General features: G+C 43.7%; 1 protein-coding gene across 1 annotated transcript; it reads left to right on the top strand.

The window, feature by feature from the left end:
- Nucleotides 1–192: 192 nt before the first annotated feature.
- aldh18a1 (aldehyde dehydrogenase 18 family, member A1) lies at nucleotides 193–17,603 on the top strand. The gene is made up of 18 exons (XM_034107721.2): nucleotides 193–334; nucleotides 554–663; nucleotides 1,999–2,150; nucleotides 2,640–2,789; nucleotides 3,144–3,248; nucleotides 3,345–3,497; nucleotides 4,383–4,473; nucleotides 4,854–4,978; nucleotides 5,513–5,657; nucleotides 5,820–5,893; nucleotides 6,097–6,196; nucleotides 6,720–6,940; nucleotides 7,098–7,235; nucleotides 7,396–7,591; nucleotides 7,798–7,919; nucleotides 8,405–8,591; nucleotides 15,631–15,726; nucleotides 15,901–17,603. The coding sequence occupies exons 2-18, from the start codon at nucleotides 573–575 to the stop codon at nucleotides 16,095–16,097; spliced, it is 2,343 nt and encodes a 780-aa protein (XP_033963612.1). The 5' UTR covers nucleotides 193–334; nucleotides 554–572; the 3' UTR covers nucleotides 16,098–17,603.
- The last annotated feature ends 1,714 nt before the right edge of the window (nucleotides 17,604–19,317 follow it).

Here is a 19,317-nt window from a genome sequence, read left to right as displayed (position 1 = left end):
ACGAGACTTTTCGGTTGTAAAACAAAATGTGTTTTGAATGTCAACACGAAAAATACTGACAACATTTGCTGTGAGTCCTCAAATTGCAAATGTGTTTACCGACAATGTGGAAACACCGCCCTTTTTAACTTGCAAACAGCAGTGACCGTTTCATCAGCAGGCAGCTCTTCCATCAGGGGAGGAGCGTGCACATGCAGAGCCCACCTCTGCTCAAGTATTTGTGTGATAAACGCAGGAATAACGGGTTAAATAAGATGATCAAAACTCAATAGAAGACGTTAAACAGGGTTAGCACAAACACAGGACAAGCCAAATAGGGATTTCTGGAATTCAGGTAAGAACCAACGCTTTTCCACCACTTTAGCATCTAGGGAACAAGTAGGCCTATGGATAATAAAGTTTTGACTGTAAATCTCAATACAATGCATCACTTTTATGTTGCAATTTAGATATACTACTAACTTCTATTTACTCTCTTTAATACCACCACGGTTGAATGTGTTTTATACTGATATGTTTTACATTTCTCACTCTCTGTATGCACCTGTCACAGTAAAGACACTACACTGACCATGCTGCTACGAAGGCTGACCCTGTGTTCTAGGAACCATTTGGATTACCGGAGAAGAGTATGTGGTTTTCTCACCAGACCATTGACACAAGGCAAGCCATGCTGCACAGCCACTCTGTGACACACTTAATCCCATGTAAACACTGTATTTGATGTCTGTTTTCAGTCATCCAGCATCCTGGATTACAGAAAAGTAAAACAACAAATTTGCAACCCCAGATCTTTTAATACAAGTAGATTATGTATGCTCATATAAATGCTCTTTCGCTGCAAAACAAATCTGGATTATTGTCAGATTATTAAAGTATTCTGATATGTGATTAATCATAAGTACTTTTTAAAGCAAAAATAGCAAACATGTTCTAGTTCTAGCATTAGGTCTGGGGATTTATGCATTACTTTAATTCATGTGAAAGTTAACTGAATTCTGAGTGCTGCAAACAACACTTTTTATTAATTATCGTTTGGTTTAGTCACCTATGATTGAATTATTTCACAGTTTTCTTACATTATTCAGACCCAACAATTTGTTGATGTATTGAAACATAATCAACAGATTATTCAATAAAAAAAGTTAGTTGCAGGCATTAAACTAAAACAGTTTTGATTATGTATCAAGCTTTTTTCTGTTTTATATACTGTAAGAAAAAAAAAGGGGGGTTTAGACTTGCTCTCACAAAACCAGCAATTTGTAGAGGTCTTCTGAGCCTCAGGGATGGCCATTTTTATTTATGTATTCTTTCACATAATCAGACTAATCAATAATGTGAATAATTATTTTCAGATTTATAATGCTTTTGCTTGCAAATGTGTCTCGTTTTTCTGAAAGTACACAATATTAATGTGCATTGTGTTATGTCAACATAGTCAAAAGTGTCTGTTGGCAGATGTGGCGAATTGTAAAGTGCTCCTTGTGAACATGATGGAACACACTGTGCAAACGTTGACTGGGATATTGTGTTTGCAGAGAGATTTCAGATCTACTTTAGTCTGAACAAGATGTCAGGATCTCTCTGTCCCCCTCTCTGTCTCTCTCGCGCTTCATTGGTAAAGAGAGATGTGTAATGTCAGCACAGCACAGGCTATTTTGCCTGCTCTGCTGATGTGGCAGTTTGAAGGCTGTGATTATCCGTTTCCCACGTTACAGATGAATGAAGGGGAGGGCTTTACTGTGTTTGTCTCAGTCATGGAATTGTATAGTGATGAAATCAAATATAAAGCTATAGTAATACACTGTTAAATCCAATTAATTAATAACAGTCCTATCTGTACTCTCCTGAATGATTAGTCTATTTAGGTATTATTTCTTCTGATGCATACTTCATACTACTCCTGCTTCCGTTTCGCAATGAACCACATTGAAAATGGAGCTAAAACACTTCCTTTTCAACAGTCAAGTACAAATAACTTCTTATCCTTTTATACAGTTCCCAAGGGGAGGGCTCATGGGAGCTCCTTTGCACACCGAGGGGAACTGCGCCAGGCCAAGAGGATCGTGGTGAAGCTGGGAAGTGCTGTGGTCACCCGTGGGGATGAATGTGGCTTGGCTCTGGGGAGGCTGGCCTCCATTGTGGAGCAGGTGGGAGGACAAATAAACCAGTATAGTAAAAAAATACGTTTAAAGTTCTGAATAACTTCCAAGACAATTCTCCTACTTAAATAAAAATGTGTCTTGCCAACCTCCTTATGTCAAGTCATGCAGATTTATTTTCCTAGGTATTGGAATATTTTACCACAACAGTACAATGGGTCAATTGAATTTAGGTGTAATTGAATAAAAAGGCCATGTTAAACCACACATGCTTTGAAGTAACTGTTCTTGATTTCTGCAAGTATAATCCCATTGACCCCATGGTATTTGGCTTGGGTAAAATAAGACAAGTCTGACATTTAAAACTAATACAAAATAATATCAAGGCTCGTTATCACAAGTGGTAGGTAAGAAAAAATGTTTCCTTGTTGTAATTTTGTTGAACCAACATTTTAAGGCTGCCTCCTTGGAGCATGAATGTGAAAACAAGTGAGCCCAGCTGTTGTCTATTTCCTAATTGGGTGAATCGGCCTGCAGGTGGCCATGCTGCAGAATCAAGGCAGGGAGATGATGATTGTCACCAGTGGAGCAGTGGCCTTTGGCAAGCAAAGATTAAGACATGAGATCCTGCTGTCCCAGAGCGTCCGGCAGGCGCTGCACTCGGGACACAATCAGCTCAATGACATGGTAAGAAAAGGTAGAGGAATATGTTTAGGCTAGGCTTCAAGTAATGATAAAGTATTTCCCTTACGGTTTTACATTTTTGCAACTAACAAGAATGTTCATTATATATTCAGTTGTCTGTTTTATTAAATGTCAGAAAATTGTCAAAAATATTGATCAAGGTGACTTTGTTAAATGTCTTGTTTTGTCCACAAAAAACAACAGAAAATATTCAAATAAGAGGCTAGAATCAGATTTTTTGAGTTGGCATTTTATTTAATACTTGACAACTAATTAAAACATCTTTGCAACTCTAGTTGAAGGCTTAATCTGATTACTCAGAAAATCTATGTAACAATTTACTGCCTTGTGCGGCAGTCGGTGCCGGTACTGGAGGCCCGGGCCTGTGCTGCTGCTGGACAGAGTGGGCTGATGGCGCTGTATGAGGCCATGTTCACCCAATACAGCACCTGCACTGCACAGGTAAAATAATGACTTGAAATAATGATCAAGAAACATATTACAGTGTCATATTTGATCTCTCTCTCACCCACTGCTCTCTGTTAACTCTACTGTCAGGTCCTGGTTACAAATCTGGATTTCCATGATGACCAAAAGAGGCAGAATCTGAACAGCACGCTGCAGGAGCTGCTGCGTATGAACATCGTGCCCATCATCAACACCAACGACGCTGTGGTGCCCCCGCCGGAGCCCAACAGCGACCTGCAGGGGGTAAATGTGGTTACAGACAGCATGGGGGGGGGGGGTACACAGCGGTGATGGTGGCAGCAGGGGAGCCGAAGTGATCGTAGGAGACGGTGATGATAAAGTGTAGACCGTCACTGTTCATTAGCAGCAGTGTTTTCTTTCATCCTCACACGATGAAACACCTCTGCCAGCCGGCCTCACCTAAGCAGGTCTGCCCTCAACCATGAAGGCACAAACATGATGGGAGGGGTCCGGATGGCAGTGCATGCTGTCACTCGAGAGGTAGTGCTGTCAGAGGGGGCCCGGGGCTAACTTCTGTAGGTAGACCCTCTAGGGCTGCTCAATTAATCGTATGTTTTCAAAGTCAAAGTCAATGAATAATCGCATTTCATAATCGCAATTACAATTATTGACCCAAATAATCGAGATTATGATTTTTGCCATAATCGAGCAGCCCTACGACCCTCCTTTACCTGCAGAAATCACTAACACATCTTTTCTTTGGGGATAATTCTGCCTCGCTCTCTCTCTCTTTAAACAGGATTTGTTGACATAAAAGAGACTATTTTATGAAAATCTATAATAGGTTTGCATTTAATTTTTACTGAACTTATCCCTTGCATGTATATGTAAACTTGCATGGACTTCATTTGGCTGTTTCTCTGAAGTATTTAGTTCATTATGCAAAAAAAGGTTTGAACCCATGCTCAATGAATGGACCTCTTGTTGAAAAAGTTAATGTCTCCCTTTCAGTGTTGCACTCCCTAGCAAAGTGTTGTGTTCTGTCACAAGGACTGTTTTGCACTGTTTTATTTGTTCATCAGCCAGCCTATAACCTTTAAGAAAAGGCCGTTTGCAGATTTCTTTCTGTCTTCAGGAGCTTACTTCAGCACTTTTCTGGCTCTGTAGGTGATCAGCATTAAGGACAACGACAGTCTGGCGGCACGGCTAGCTGTGGAGATGAAGGCTGACCTCCTCATCGCGCTGTCTGACGTGGAAGGTATGTGTGTTACCACAACAACAGTATGGGTCAGCTGTTAGGTAACAACACCATCTGTCTGCACTCTTCACTGGGAACCCCCCCCCCCCACTCCTAACAGGGTCAACTGAGAGTCATAGAGAGACAAACACACACCTTCTGCCTACATGTTTGAAATTGATACTGATGGGGTTGCCACGAGGTGTGTGTGCATGTGAGTGTGACATGGCTGATGATCCGTTCAGTATCAATTGAGAAGATACAAAAAAAAAATACTGAGAATCATTTTAGCCAACTATTTATAATCAGTTTGTTTGTTTTTAGGATTGTACGTGCTTTGTTGTGCATTTTGATACCAAGTTGTGGGCTGATAGTTTGTGTAACAATTGTAAATGACTTAGGACTGTACGACAGCCCCCCTGGGACAGATGACGCCAAGCTCCTTGACATCTTCTACCCTGGGGACCAGCACACCATCACATATGGCACAAAGTCCAGAGTTGGGATTGGAGGCATGGAGGCCAAGGTATGGTGTCAAAGACTGTGTTGAAAACTCTATTATTTTCATTCAACTTTAAAGTCTCAGTGGAAATTCATCAGATGGGCAAGCTATAAGCCAGTGATGTCATACTCTTTTTCTTTATGGCTTGTGATCTTTTAAACAAAAAATAATTGTAGTTTGGGCACTATATCACATTCAGATTTTGAGATGCTGGCAGTTCCACCAAAGACACATTCCCCCTCTAAACTTTTCCCCAGTTTAATTTACATAGCTGTTCAAATGATAAAATATTCCCCAACATAAGCAAATGTTGTTATATTTCCGTAGCATGAAAAACAGATTTGTGTAGGTGAACTCCTTTCTACTTTCCTCTCCATCCATCATCTCACAACCTTTCAGATTTGTCTTGTGAAACCTTTGAGGGGCCCAACCCTTGGTTTTGGAATCACTGGACTACACTTAAGAGTACAATTTCAATCTTGTCTCCCCTCATATGATATCAATGATACATTTTTTTTTTTAAAGACCTTTTTTGAGATTTTGTCTTTCTTCCTGCAGGTCAAGGCTGCCCTGTGGGCTCTGCAAGGTGGCACCTCAGTGGTCATCGCCAACGGCACCCACCCTAAAGTAACGGGTCATGTGATCACTGACATTGTGGAGGGCAAGAAGGTGGGAACCTTCTTCTCCGAGATAAAACCTGCAGGTGATTTCACTAGGGCTGCATGCTTTCTCTACCAACAACTTATCACATGTGTATCAATCCTGCATTACATTTGTATGAAATGAAACAAGTTGTAAACTAAATTAAGTTATAACCTGGCGGTATAGTGGATAAACTTGAAGTCTGTCCCTGACCCTTCACCAGGCCCAACTCTGGAGCATCAGACACAAGTGGCACGTAACTCTGGAAGAATGCTGGCATCTCTGCACCCAGACAAGGTGCCACAATGTCTTAATAATGCCCATTGTTGTGTTCTTGTCAGTTGTGTTTATGGGTGATAGTTTAAATAACATCTTACTATATATTATACACACCTAAAAGAATAGGCCTAATCTTACCTTTTATCAGATGCAGAGAAACACTGACCTCTTGTGGATAGATGTGCTCATCCTCCTGCCTGTGTTTTGTTGCCTGTTGTCAGAGGAGTGAGATCATCTGCCATCTAGCAGAGCTGTTGACTGAAAGACAGGAAGAGATTCTGGCTGCCAATAAAATGGACATGGACCTGGCTGTAAATACAGGTAACAGAAGCCCACAATAAGTCATTTAGTCAGGTTTGCAGATGATGAAGCTTCGTAGTACCTATACATACGCTTTCAGCAGACTCCCTTTTCCTATTAATGTTAGGGCTGGCACTATAAGAATATTATTGCGATATCTATAAGACATTTGAAAAATCAATAATTATCATAGTGTCAGTCCATTTCATATTTGGCTTTGTTTATTTTGCATTGTGTCTTTTTTATTTTAGAAAATGAATTGCACTCAAAATAAGTGTTGTGAGGTGACGAAAGAGTCTTTAACCATAACATACATTATTTCGGGGCTGGTTTATGTACACAATGTTCTCATATGTATGTTATTAACATGATACCCCTTTCATTGTGTATATTGTTTTCAAATGTTACGAATAAAATAAAAATCAGATTTTGTTAACTTTTTCTGTGGACAGTTGACTTCCTTCTGTGCCTCTCCACCAGAGGGCAACCGACCCATTTTCTCCCTATGCCAAAGTGTAACTTTGTGTGTTTTTTTTCCCTACAGGCCTTTTGCCAGCAGCCATGCTGAAGCGACTGAGTTTATCTCCTGCCAAACTGAACAGCCTGGCCCTCGGCCTGCATCAGATCGCTGTGGCTGCCCAGGACAGTGTGGGTCGAGTGCTGCGCAGAACCAGGGTGGCTCACAACCTGGAGCTGGAGCAGATCACTGTGCCTATTGGAGTTCTTCTCGTTATCTTTGAGGCCCGACCCGACTGTCTGCCACAGGTATACAGACAGAGCAGCCATTACACACACAGATCTGGCAATTTGGTAATGTATTGGCAAATGCTAACAAGATAAAGAAATGAATATAATCTGAAAATGTATGGACAAAAAAAATGTAATATCTGAAGTAATATTACAAAACATTGTTTTTCTGTAGGTGTCAGCATTGTCAATAGCCTCTGGCAATGCCCTCCTGCTGAAGGGAGGCAAGGAGGCTGCCAACACCAACCGAGTCCTCCACCAGCTCACCCAGGAAGCCCTTTCCGTACACAGAGTTAAAGAGGCAGTACAGCTGGTAAAATATGCTTCCTATACATGTATTACAAGGCAATACAAACTTTATATACAGCATTTTATGGACTGGGAGGACCCAAGTCTGCATGAAAATACATCATCCCAATCAAGCCTGTACAGCCTGTAGCTGCTGAGATTGACACATTTGTATTTGCTTCCAGGTGAGCACTCGTGAGGAGGTTGAGGATCTCTGCCGACTGGACAAGATGATCGACTTGATCATCCCTCGAGGTTCATCCCAGCTGGTGAAAAACATTCAGCGGGCGGCAAAGGGGATCCCCGTGCTGGGTCACAGCGAGGGAATCTGCCATGTGTACGTCGATGCAGAAGCCAGCGTTGACAAAGTCATCAAAATTGGTCAGCATAAGAAGCTTGTCTGACGTGTGCGGAAGTTCATGTGTACACGATTGTACTTTATTAACAATACTTATACATTTACCAAATGTTAAGATGTGTAGTATTGGTAGGCCATTAAGGCCAGACGTGTTTGTTAGCTTGTACTTTGCTCAATTATTAACTGACTAGGAATATAGCAGTTATTGACTGTTATTTTCTCGTTCCAGTCCGAGACTCCAAGTGCGACTACCCGGCTGCCTGTAATGCGATGGAGAGTCTGCTGATTCACAGGGACATCCTCAGGACTCCACTGTTTGATCAGATCATTGACATGTTTCGCACTGAACGGGTAAAACACTGATCTTGAAATGTGTTCCTATTCATCGATATAACATTAGCAATACTTATAAAACAATTGCATTTCCTTTTGTAAATTTACTCTGGTCTTGCCAAAGCCAGCATATGAATAAATATTTAAACGGTGAAACCAGTTAGCCGCAAAATGAGTATTTATTATCATACTATATTTGTCTATGGGGCTGCTTTTACATTTCCTTAATAAACTTGCATGCCTGCAATACATATTTTAGAAAAACAGTCGTCCCCTAAGCTCAAAGGCTAAATATAAGAAAATGGCTTTATCTCAAAAACCACAAGGAAAACTCATTAAAAGTTCAATATCAAACAAAAGTCATTGGTGTAATTGAAGATACTTTCTAAACTTAAGTCCAATCAGAATAAATATTATTTCATTTTCCTGTATCATACTAAATATAGTCTTCAGTACAAGTCTACTTGTCTCTTATTTATCTTTGTTCTGTAATGTGTCACCAGGTGAAGATTCATGCAGGCCCCCACCTTGCTTCCTACCTGACATTCAGCCCATCAGAGGCAAAGTCCCTGCGGGCGGAGTACGGTGACCTGGAGTGCTGCATGGAGGTGGTGGACAGCATGCAGGAGGCCGTGGACCATATTCACAAGTATGGCAGCTCCCACACAGACGTCATCATCACAGAGAACGGTAGGTGGCCCTTCCTGTTTGTGCTAGTATTGTCTTTGTTGTGTTTATCCATCAAATTGCTTTTAAAAATGGCAAAAAGATGCAGTCTTGCATTATTTACGTCATACCGCACCCTGGCCAAACAGCAGTACTGAGTCTAGGTCAGTCTTGTCTTGCTCCTTGCTTCTACCTGTAGGTGTCTGATATTCATCAAGTTTCTCACTCCCTTGATTCACCTTCCCCATTCATCTCACTTCCTGCCACAGGGACTAATGAGCAGTGACACTTTGTTGTCAGGATGAGTGCACAGCCTCCCTGTGTGACTCTAACGTAGGGGACAGAGCCCTTTTTAAAATGTAGAGCAGATGCTAAAACACAGTTTAAAAGAGTCGTCCCTGTCATAACTTTGGGCCAGTTTTGTCTTTCAAGTGAGCCATCACACCACATTCTTGTAACTCATGTTGATTGAACCACTCTGTGCCAGGTTCAGAGTATTTCCTGATTTTAAAGGCTGTTGCCATATTGCATGCAGACAGTGTTGAAGACTAACATATTGCCCTTTTTGTGACTCCTTCATTTGTCAGGCAATTTTAGAGAGTATCATAAAATATTGATGGGAACTAAAGAATTGTATTTAAAAACGCAGCGTTTGTAAGACGCTACATCTGCAAGACAAAGAACCATTCTGCGGAATATCTTTTTGAATGCATGGAACATCATGAAGTGCAAATTCCTCGATCAAATGTTGAAATATGCCAAATATTTCACATGACTCTTTTTGGTGATCAGAATAAAAGTGAGCATTTCTACATTGAGGATTACTCAACTGCAGTGAAGGATGTGCTGCCATCTGGTGACCACAGAAGGTACTTCAATACATTAAAATGTACGCATTTGTACTAGTTATTTCCTGTCAATCAAATATTGGTAAAGTAAAGCCAGTTCTCATTCATAACACTCCGTTCGATGTCTCACTATGGGATGCGGCTCAACGCGTATGCAAACAGAAGCATCAATCTCATTACGCCAATCCTGATTGGCTGGTGATCTTGACGTCAGGGAATCCACCCACCCTTTTAAGTAGCTTGCGCTACGACGCAGCGTCATTCAAACACCTCTTCTCGCTTCAGAGCACATCTCGAATTATCAGTAACCGGGCTAGCTTAACGGTCCACAGACTGAACCCAAGCTAACATTCGGTCGACGGGCGCTTGCCGGTTACTTTTTTGCTTTGCAAGAAGACTGAACAATATTAACATACCAGTTAATATTGTAATCTGCCTCGCCGTTTCTTTCTGTCGAAATAACGGTAAGGTTTGATTTTTTTTTCTTCAAGCTAGTAACATACCTGTTGCTAGGGTTAGGGTTAGGAGGCTATCGATAACCCCGGCTCGTGCGGGCATTGTACCCGCTTCACCATTAAGAGCCTCCGCTGACGGTTAGCACGCCAAGCTAGCTTGTCGGGACGGGACCCCCTCATGTCCGCTGATTCGCCGGCCGGCAATCAAGACATGGTGGTGTCCGCCGCAGAGATTGAGCCCCGCACTGTGTCAGGCTGGGGCTCAACAACAGCGGCAGCCGCTGAACCGGAGCCCCACGCCGTGTCAGGCTGGGACCCGGTGGCGGCAAGAGCCGCGAGAGCGGAGCCCCGCGCTATGTCATGCTGGGGCTCCCAACTGGACCTCACCATGGTTCCACCCGCGGAGGATGTCCTGGAGTTGGACTATATGGAGGACGAAGAGGATACCTCTGAGTTCCTCCTGTCCGACTCGGATGAGGATGACATCTTCGTTTCATCGGCTCAGGCTGCAAAGCCGGGAGCGATGTCCGCTCTCCCGGGCGAAAGCACACCAGCTTCGCCCGTCCTAAGTATGGGCTTGCAGGCCGTGTGTCAACGCACTGCGTCCAGGCTGGACATCCCATGGCCTGAAGTGGCCAAGGAGACCTACAGATCTCACTACGAGGGGAAGAACTTGCCCCAAGCAGCAAGGACGAAGAGGCAGCTCCTTCCAGTCTTTCCAGAGATGCTGGACGAGGTATCGGTCTCGTGGAGAGACCGCCCTTTCAGCAGCAAGGCCCCAATCCAGGGTGCCTCCTCCCTGGACTGTGACGGTATGGAGAGGCTCGGCCTGCTCCGAATGCCGCCCATGGAACCGCTGGTGGCAGCCCACATCCAACCGAAGCTAGCTTCGACACCGAGCATGGACCCCATGCTACCGGCAAAGGCAGACCGGTTCCAGTCAGCGATGACAGATCGGGCCTATAAAGCCGCAGCTTTGTCCGCCAGGGCACTCAACGTCTCCTCGCTGCTGACCGACCGAGCTCTGCGAAGACTTGTCGAGCAAACCTGAGCCTGCCGTGTAGGACGAGATCGCGGCGATCACGGACATTTGCCTCCGTGTGCAGCGCTGTGCAGTCCAAGCCACGGGCAAAGTACTGGGAATTATGGTGGTACAGGAGAGAGCCAGGTGGCTCAACCTGACGAACCTTCCAGACCGGGAAAAAGAGGATGTTCTGGACATGCCTATTGTTCCCGAGGGCATATTTGGCTCCGCTCTAGCTTCGATGCAGCTGAGATGCGAATCAAAAAGGAAGGGAGACGAGGCTCTCCAGCTCTGTCTCCCCTGAAGGGTCCAGCCGCCACCTCCAATGGTCCCGCGGCAGGCCTTCACTCAAGCTGTCTCACGTCCTGCCCGGTTCAAGATACCGAAGCAGCAGAGACCACAGCCCGTCCTGGGTCCCCAGCCCCAGCCCAGGCACGAGGCGAGGGGGAGCTGGCCAAGAAAATCTCCGGTTCCGGCAGCTGCCGCTCAGGCGCAGCCGACCCATGTTTTCAGCCACCAGGCGAGGAAGGAGGAGCGGGCGGCCTGACAGCGTCCTCTCCTTACCTCTCCTCTCCTCGACGAAGGAGCTGGAAGTTCCGTGTTCCCCAGCTCCAGAGCACGTTCCAGTGTTAGATGCTCATGTGTTTTCGGGGTGCCACCATGCCCCCATCTTCCCGCCACCTCGAGTGATGCCAGAACGTCATCCTCAAGTTCGCGCCATCAGGGAAATGGACTTAACATCAAAGACAGCAAGTTCTGCTCATTGTTGTTTCCTAATAAATCATTTTCCACTGTCGTTTCCAGGCTTGAAGCCAAGGGCGCAGTCAATACAAATGAAAAGAAAAACAATAAAAACAATAAACAGTCTGTCGTCTGCCCCTCTTTTGAGAGCGTCTACGGCCTCTCTCAAAAAGCGGATAATAGACGGGATTGTGAAGGCACCACCGCCACGCGCATGCGCAGTGTCGGCCGGGGTTGTCAACCTGGGGTACCACCGTGTTCAGATACTAGAGGGCCCCATAACACAACAAATAGAGACACTGAGGGAAGACGACAGAGCTGTGACATCTCCGCTCGCTTTGAGAAGCGAAAAGTGGAGGATGCTCACAGATTCTGCTTGGGTTTTCAAGACAATAACACGGGGCTACAGGCTCCAATTCGCTGTCATCCCCCGTCACTTCTCGGGCATTCTGTATTCACAGGCCCGGGGAGAGTCGGCCCATATTCTAGAGCAAGAGATTTTCTCGCTACTAGAAAAGAAGGCTATATCTATAATACCCTCCGAACAGAGTCAGAGCGGCTTTTATTCCAAGTATTTCCTCGTTCCCAACAACGGAATTCGGCCTATACTAGATTTGAGAGCTCTGAACAAATATTTCAAAAGATACAAATTCAGAATGCTCACTCACACATCTCTGTTGCGTCTCGTGCGCCAAAACGACTGGTTCACATCAGTCGACCTGAAAGATGCGTATTTCCACATCCCAGTATATTACCCACACAGGAAATATCTGAGGTTCGCCTTTCAGGGTGTCTGTTACGAGTACAGAGTACTTCCCTTCGGTCTGTCTCTCAGCCCACAAGTGTTTGTACGGTGTACGGAAGCCGTGATAGCCCCGTTAAGACAACAGGGTATTCGCCTGGCAACTTATTACATTGCATTTAGCTGACGCTTTTATCCAAAGCGACTTACAATAAGTACAATCGACCTGGAAGACACAACCCTGAAGAAAACAGAATCATAAAGTACATCAGGTTTCATAGAGCCAAGTACTTCAAGTGCTACTCAACTGGCTGTAGATAAGCCAGCCCTTTATTAGTATATAAGTGCTCTGTTAGCAGTTCTTTGTTAGTAATTCTATCGCTCGAGGTGGAGTCGAAAGAGATGAGTTTTCAGTCTGCGCCGGAAGGTGTGTAAGCTTTCTGCCGTCCTGATGTCAATGGGGAGCTCATTCCACCATTTTGGAGCCAGGATAGCAAACCCACGTGTTTTTGCTGATGGGAACTTGGGTCCCCCTCGCAGCGAGGGTGCAGCGAGTCGTTTGGCTGATGCAGAGCGCAGAGCACGCGCTGGGGTGTACGGTTTAACCATGTCCTGGATGTAGGAAGGGCCAGATCCATTCGCAGCATGGTACGCAAGTACCAGTGTCTTGAAGTGAATTCTAGCAGTTACCGGACACTTATCTGGACGATTGGCTCCTTCTCGCACAGTCGGAGCAAGAGGCTATTACGCAGACGAATGTCCTCGTAAAACACCTGCTCGACCTGGGTTTCGTAATAAACACAGAAAAGAGCATGTTGTCCCCAGCCCAGACTGTAATCTTTCCCGCGCATCATGGCGCGCGGAGAGTGATGGTCACTATGAAATGCGTAATGGCACTGCGCCACTGGCTTCACCCGACTTTTCTAGTACGGGGCGTGCCTATGGGTGCTGTCCTATCGCGGAAAGTGGTCACCACAGAAGGTCGACCTGTGAGGGGTCTCTGGAGCAGAGACCTCCAACGGTCACACATAAATTATCTGGAGCTTTTAGCGGTGTTCCTCACCCTGAAACGCTTTCTGCCTTTTCTCAGAGGACATCATGTCCTCGTGAGGACAGACAACACGACCATATAATATCATGTATGAACCGAACCGCCAAGGGGGTTTGCGTTCTCTCCAGTTACACATGCTGGCACGCAAACTGATCTTATGGAGCTGCGGATGTCTCCTCTCTCTGAGAGCGACGCACGTACCAGGAGTGATGAACCTCGGGGCAGATCTGCTGTCCAGAGGTGCACCACTATATGCAGACTGGACTCTACATCCAATAATTGTGAGTCAGCTGTGGGTGCGTTACGGCCGAGCCGCGGTAGATCTGTTCGCATCAAAAGAAAATGCGCAATGTTAGCTGTTCTTTTTAATGCGCGATTTAAACGCACCGTTAGGAGTGGACGCGCTCGCGCACGTTTGGCCTCCGGTCCTTCTGTACGCATTCCCACCCCTGGCTCTTATACCCCCAACTCTGGCCAGAGTGAGAGAACGCCACACACTTATCCTGATAGCGCCGCACTGGCCTGCAATGTACTGGCTGGTGGAGATATATCAGCTGCTGTGCGGGCAGCAGCTCCCGCTACGCGGGGACATACTGTCTCAGGCGGGGGGGGGCGATCTTTCACCCACACCCAGAGCGCTTGGCACTATGGGCCTGGCCCGTGAGTGGTATAACCTGAATACAGTGAGACTCCCTCAGAAGGTGATAAACACTATTCAGAGTGCAAGAGCTTCCTCCACCAGGTCCCTCTATGACTGTAAGTGGAGGGTGTTTGAGGAGTGGTGACTTGAAAAAGGACACATCTCTTTTCAATGTCCTGTCGGGGTGATTCTATCATTTCTACAGGACTTAATTGATAAACAGAGCTTTCTCTACGATCAAAGTGTACCTGGCTGCTATTGCTGCATGCCATGTGGGCTTTGAGGGAAAGACGGCAAGCCAACATCCTTTGGTCTGCCGTTTTATGAAAGGGGCTCGCAGGCTCCTCCCTCTTTCCAGGTCACTGGTGCCCTTATGGGACTTGGCAGTGGTTTTAGATGGGCTCACTCGACCTCCATTTGAACCCCTGGAAGAAGCTGACATGAAACACCTGTCACTGAAGACAGTGTTGTTACTGGCTCTGGCATCTGCCAAGCGAGTCAGTGACATTCATGCGCTCTCTGTACATCCTTCATGCACTCAGTTTGCCCCGGGGCAAACGAGAGTGTTGCTGAAGCCCAACCCTGCCTTTATACCTAAGGTGGTTGGCTCATGTACCCCCATTGACATTGAGGCATTTCCTCAACCACTGTGTTTCTCTGAGGAACAGCGGCCGAATTTGCTGTGTCCAGTTCGTGCTTTACGTACCTATATGGACAGGTCAAAAGAGTTTCGTTGTAATGACCAACTCTTTATATCCTGGGCTAACCCTCAGAAGGGCAAGCCCGTTACCAAGCAACGGCTCTCCCACTGGATTGTGGAAGCGATTGCTCTGGCTTATACGATTCAGGGTTTGCAGGCACCAACGGGCCTGCATGCTCATTCTACTCGTGGACTGGCTACATCCTGGGCTTTGTTCAAGGGTGTTTCCATCCAAGACATTTGTGCAGCAGCGAGCTGAGTTGAGGCGCATCCCATAGTGAGACATCTCACTTCATGTTACTCTGAGAACTGGGGTTACGTAAGTAACCTATAGATTTTATACCAATGATACAGTGGTTATACATATACCACATGTAGATATATATATGTATCTTGCTTGATAGATAGATAGGTAGATATGTAGATACTCTTTCAACAAAGGTAATACCTGTTTTAGCTAAATGTGATCTGATTTTATTAACACACATTTGCGGAGTATTTAATTTTTAAACAATGCTAGCATTTCAACTAAAGACATTTGGACCTATAGTTGTCTACATCCCCCTGATATAAAGGATGTGTAGATTTTGTGCTCACTTGATTTGAGGTTAGGGCACTGGATGTGTACTAAGATAACATTAGTATTTGTGATTGCAAAGAATACCTGTAATGTATGTAATCCTCAGAACCGCAGATTAAGGTTTTCTCTTAAATGTAGTGTTGTTTATTGCATAAATTCATTATTTTAATCTCTATTTCTATGGCATAATCACAATGAAAAGTTGTTGTTGTCCGAACCTCATGTTCATGCCTGAAAAGGTGTTTTGAGTTTGTGAGCTAACAATCTATCTTTCTCTTTCAGAGGACACAGCAGAGCAGTTCCTGCAGCTGCTGGACAGCGCCTGTGTTTTCTGGAACGCAAGTTCACGTTTCGCAGATGGCTACCGCTTTGGACTGGGTATGTAGTGATGATGTCCCCATATCATCTATCTGTTGTCTGTATTCCTGTGAAATCTTTTCAACAGCCTTATTGCTGTTTGTTCTCTCTCAAACTACTGCAGACTCTCTTTCAATACATAAATGATGTTTTACATTTCTCCCTTGCTCTCTTTCTTCCTCTTTTGGTCTTTAGGAGCGGAGGTTGGAATTAGCACCGCTCGTATCCACGCCCGGGGCCCTGTCGGCCTGGAGGGGCTGCTCACCACAAAGTGGGTCCTGAGAGGGGACGGGCACACAGCAGCAGACTTCTCTGAGCAGGGTACCATGAAGTACCTCCATGAAAAGCTGCATGTTGGGAAGCCTCTTGCTGGGCAGCGGGACAGCAACTAGACCACAGAACACTCACAACACTCACTTGGCCTTAACATTATTCCAAATGGTTTGCATTGCCCAGCAGCAGCTCTGTCTGGGAATGAGTTGCAGGTGATGGCTGATGTCACTGTTTTACATTTTGGAAGCACACAGCATGGAGAGAAACTTACCACACCAATAGTCCATTTCATCAGCACAAGCAGAAAGTTGTTCAGACTGTTACTGAGAGTTAACAAATGTTTTAAAGTCTACCTCAGCGTATGATTATATTATACGAGTGAGGTAAATCACCCTCATAGGCTGCTGCAGGAGGTGTAATGTGGATATAACGACACAATACCTTTAGAATAGCACATACAATAAACAAGGGAATTAACTGATAACTGTTTTAAAGACAGCATAAATGCACACTACTTATACTGAAGTGCTTGAAATTACTATCTTTTTCAATATGGAAATCTCAGGCCGTGTTTTTAAAACTGATAATGAATGGCATTACATTTATTCATGAAATGTGTATTTAAAAAAATTGTAATACTATGCGTAAGTTGTACCAAATACAACTTGGTTATTGTCATATGCACAATTAATTAATTACAGATCATTTGCAAAGAAAAAACCTTAGATCTCAGGTTCCTTCAAACTATGCTAATTATAATGTTTAAAGAAACAAAAAATACATGTACGCATACATTACAGGTACTTAGTTTTCCAACTTCCATAAAGCATCCAAAATCATATATCTGGTCAATGATCAGCACACTTAGCAATTCTCTCCAGCAAATACAAAAGGGTATTATGATGAGGGGCTTGTTGTATCTTAAATATCTTTAATTTATTTAATATTGTTTATCGAGGTCAATTTCATGCTATAATTGTGCATAATCTATACATTTTAGACCACATTTTATTTAGCTGACTGCTTTCAGTGCTACCAACAAGGATCATACAGATTACACTTTAAGTGCTTTCTTTGTTCATAAAGTATATCATCAGTTTTTCTTTCTCTTACTGTAATTGCAGGTTGTTTGCTTCTGAATACACGGGTATTTTGATTAGATGTGGTGCTGGTTTAAGTGATTTCATAAGTGAAACTAATAACACTACTATGTTGGCATTTATTATAAAATGAATTATCTCAGTTTTACTGGTGTGTTTACAGATTATGATTTAGTATTAGATGTTAATTCCATAAGATACTTATTGTATAAAGAACATTGATATAAAGGAAACCCTAGTTGTGTTTCATAGCAATGAGAGTTTGAATTCTTGTATGCATCCATTTTATGTTTTTTTTATTTGATCATTGTTACAAGTTGTGCTCATTTTTCCATACTTTGCTGCTTGCCTGCGTGTTCATTGTGCGCCCAGAGCCTCTGTCAGAGCGGGAACAGTAATTGACAAGCTGCCTCCTTCAAGCTGGAGGGGGAAACCGCGACTGCTTTTAAATCAAGCTTTGTTACATTCCAGCCTCTGAGCTCCCATCTGATGTCTTGCAATGCACACTTAAGGGTTGTATAATAGCAGTATTGTAGAATTAAAAAGAAAAGTGTCGAAAAAGAATATTTGGATATTTTTTTCTTACTTTCTTTGATTTTAGCACTTGAAATGTTGAGGATTTTTACACGTATGATCATCTCTGTCCTGGCGCTAGTCTTTCTACTTTCACAAAGAACACAAATTAATGGGGGGAAAAAAGTCGTGCTGATTTGAAAAACAGATGTCTAAAAAGGGCCTTTTTTAAAGTTGCCCATAGGGGAATTCGCATTGCTGGAAGTGGGGCAAAGAAGACGGAAGACAATACTATAGAGGTTTAATTATCCACCCATCAGAATGAAAAGAGGGAGAACTGAGACTAATAATGGAATCACGGTCTTATGTTCTTGGTTTCTTTCATTTTCTCTCTCTTTTCCAGCATCTAAAGAATTCATTCTCTAAATCGCACTACTTACCCTTCAATCAGCATCCCATCACCAAGTCCAAAGGGTTCGGAGATGAAGAAGGAGACAAAACTCAGATCTCACTCTTTTGTCCTTTTTATGTGAAGCCCTTGAAAATATCATCTAAATGACTTGAGGTAGAGAAGGAACAATCCAGGGACATTGAGTATAGCCTCTTCGATGCACATGTTTTATAGAACTGTATTTTAAAATATTGCATTAAAGTTGTTTGCTACAGTAACGGTAGCTATTTCGGTGCATGTGTGGTATACTCGGATGCTTTTGTGAACACCTGTTTTTAGCGAAACAATACGACATGGAGTGTTGTGATACGAAAAGCTTCCTTTGTTGGGTTACTGAGTATATTCCTCTGCATAATTTTGCAGTCAAGTATTATATTTTGCGTTTAAATCATATATTTACAATAAACCGCAACCCTATGTCAAATCCCCATCTAAATGGTTCCCAAAGGTTCTACATTTGACCTTTGAATCCAAGGAAACAACTTATTTTACATTTACATCACCCCAGTTCTGTTCTCTGCTGATGTGCCACTGCCAACTTTATGGCCCCTAAAACATTTTGCAACGTTACTGTACTGAATATTTAAGCAAGGCTGTTTGGAGAGTTTCAGGTTATTTGCCACACTGTTCTTTTTATGTAAAGTTTGCAGAGTTATAACCATAAACTTTAAACATAAATGACCATAGACTTGATTTCTGTAGTTTCTATGCAAGGCACAGTGCTTACTTTCTAAATGTGATTAATATTTGAAGACCCTGCCCCTTCATGACCTTAGATTAGCTTCCATTTGTGGCTGAGAACTGGCAGCCTGTACGTTTCCTCTCATCTCTTATCTGACATTGCCCCCAGACCCCAGCTGATCAGATCCCATGTTGCACTCTGTTGATGTTATGTTGTCTGCTGGGTATTGTTGTCAACAGATATAAAAAGGATGATGAGGGCAAATCATTGGACTTGTACAGCAAAGCCGACAATCCTTTAATTGGACATTACTCAAGGCCAAAACTCATATTTCTTGTTGTGCTTGATCTTAAGAGACTCTCAAATGCACTCCCCACTGGGCTTCAATTTTTTTTAAATCAATAATTAATGGTCAAAGTTATTTATTCATGTGTATCTTTGCCAATTACGCAGTGTCTAATTAACAATTTCAATAATTGATATTTATTTCTGAAAGGGTTCAGTATCTTGGGCTGATGAAAAATGCATGAGCATGGATGTGGACTGGGTTTTGTTTTTTGTTCTGAGAGAGCTTGATGCTCGGGGCTAATACC

This window comes from Pseudochaenichthys georgianus, chromosome 19 (assembly GCF_902827115.2).
Source record: "Pseudochaenichthys georgianus chromosome 19, fPseGeo1.2, whole genome shotgun sequence".
In the NCBI taxonomy this organism is placed as follows: Eukaryota; Metazoa; Chordata; class Actinopteri; order Perciformes; family Channichthyidae; genus Pseudochaenichthys; species Pseudochaenichthys georgianus.
Note: the sequence above shows the minus strand (reverse complement) of the source record. Positions and strands in the feature narration are given on the sequence as shown.